At 35.8% G+C, this 1,906-nt stretch overlaps 1 protein-coding gene across 1 annotated transcript; it reads left to right on the forward strand.

Annotated features, from left to right (window-relative positions):
• Window positions 1-305: 305 nt before the first annotated feature.
• Window positions 306-1,128, forward strand: LOC120219326 (thioredoxin H2-like). Its single transcript, XM_039216148.1, has 3 exons — window positions 306-513; window positions 606-728; window positions 822-1,128. The coding sequence occupies exons 1-3, from the start codon at window positions 418-420 to the stop codon at window positions 957-959; spliced, it is 357 nt and encodes a 118-aa protein (XP_039072079.1). The 5' UTR covers window positions 306-417; the 3' UTR covers window positions 960-1,128.
• The last annotated feature ends 778 nt before the right edge of the window (window positions 1,129-1,906 follow it).

The following is a 1,906-nucleotide window of genomic DNA, read 5'->3' on the forward strand; positions in this document are numbered from 1 at the left end:
ATGATTACAATATAATATTTTTGTTGGTAGAGGTACCCTACAAATTCAATTGCTTGAACATAAATATATAGGCAAAACAATATTTTCTTTTGCCAATGAAATCACCAGATAAATCCTCATTAATATTACTTTTAAATATAATATAATTTAAACATTAAATAAAACTTTATTTACAAATTATATCGAATGTTTACCTTTTCATTTAACTTTATTTATTCCTTTTCTCCATTGTTGACGAATTGTTATTGCCAATAAAAAGATGCCGACTTGTTATTTTTATAATGGAAGTTGGAAATTTTAGAATATAAAGGCTTTCCTTGGCATCCCAGAAATGCAACACAACTACTTACAATAAAGCTTTTTCTTCTCATTTCCCCTCTTTCTTTCTCTAATTTCAAGCTTTTTATATTTAAACAAATGGGGAACAGAGGCTCCTCAGCCAAAATCGTGGAAATTCACTCCAGCAGCCAGTGGAGAGGCCATCTGGAGGCCTCAAAGCAAAGTAACAAACTGGTATCATTCATATATTCGTGTAATTTTGCGTATCTTTGGTAAAAAGTTTGGGTGATTAATCTGTCTCTGTAATTTTCCATGGATTGTGGAAGGTGGTGATCGATTTCTCGGCGAACTGGTGCGGACCCTGCAAAATGATGGAACCGACGATTGAAGAATATGCCAATATGTATGATGATGTTGAGTTCCTCAAGATTGACGTCGACACTTTACCCGTAACACTCTCTTTTCCCTTCTCTCGCTTCTCATTTTATTTTGTTTTTCGTGTATACATGTGATCAAGAATGGGCGGGTTAATCGATAAACAGGACGTGGCCGGAGAACTCAAAGTTGACGCTATGCCAACCTTCGTTCTTGTTAAGAAAGGCAAGGAGGTATGCAGGTTGGTGGGAGCTAGAAAGACCGAACTCCAGAAGCTCATTGAGAAACACAGGCTTCTTAATTAGCCTTATTTTTCAATTTGGGGAATCATGAGAGCATAAATAAATAAAAATTGGCTGATGAATAAGCACTGCTCTGAGGTTATGTTTGTTATATACACACCCATTGAAGGGTTAATCTCACTTATTTTGTATCAAATAAGGTTGATCAACAATTCAATCTTTTTTATTATCATATAGTAATTACATCTTCCTTTTAAAGTTTATTATTGATGCAGTGGATAAATATTAAAATTGTATATTAATTATGATTAAATGTATAACGTGATATATAAATTTTGATTTCATGTAGTTATACATTTAAAATTGACTTCCATTCAATTCTACATATGAAACTTTGATTTTAATTTAGTTGTGTGTATTCTAAAAAATGAAAATTTTCACTTATTTTCATATTGGACAAGTATAATTATTATTAGCATCATTGCTTTTTTGTGATAAAGGAAGTTTACATATATCAAACAGTGGCCAGTATCCCTTGGCCATTGCTGTCTACCGCAGAAGCGACACAACCTCCAGAGGTGGGCTGTAGAAAACCTTACCTGTGCCATGCCTTAATCCACCCATCTTAGCTAGCATATCCGCAACTCTGTTGGCATCCCTGTAAGCATGTCGAATTTGCACCTCCCTGTCTGTTCTTGTTAGGTCGAACACCGATATAAAAGATTTTGCATTTTCCGTTGGATTACGAACTGCTATCCACTTCTAAAATCTATCGCTCTCCTAATTCCAAGCAAGCAGCACCCTCATATATTCCTCAGAGCTCCGCTTCAACAACTAAGCAAACACCTGCAGTCTTTGAAAACCCAAATAACCAGTCACCGCCAAAAGCGAATAACACCACCGCAAGATGCAAAACCAACCGCATTATCACGAGCCCCATCGTATTAAGCTCGCACCAGTTTTGATGAGGGAGCCATCGTAAACTTGCTATCCTATGTCGATGCGTTCAT

This window comes from Hibiscus syriacus, unplaced genomic scaffold, assembly GCF_006381635.1.
Source record: "Hibiscus syriacus cultivar Baekdansim isolate YM2019G1 unplaced genomic scaffold, ASM638163v2 tig00110206_pilon, whole genome shotgun sequence".
In the NCBI taxonomy this organism is placed as follows: Eukaryota; Viridiplantae; Streptophyta; class Magnoliopsida; order Malvales; family Malvaceae; genus Hibiscus; species Hibiscus syriacus.

Bases quoted from the DNA above. Each gene is read 5' to 3' on its own strand.
- LOC120219326 (XM_039216148.1), top strand. From the start codon at position 418: ATGGGGAACAGAGGCTCCTCAGCCAAAATCGTGGAAATTCACTCCAGC. The intron at 514-605 runs GTATCATTCATA...GGATTGTGGAAG, and splicing joins CAAAGCAAAGTAACAAACTG to GTGGTGATCGATTTCTCGGC. The intron at 729-821 runs GTAACACTCTCT...ATCGATAAACAG, and splicing joins TTGACGTCGACACTTTACCC to GACGTGGCCGGAGAACTCAA.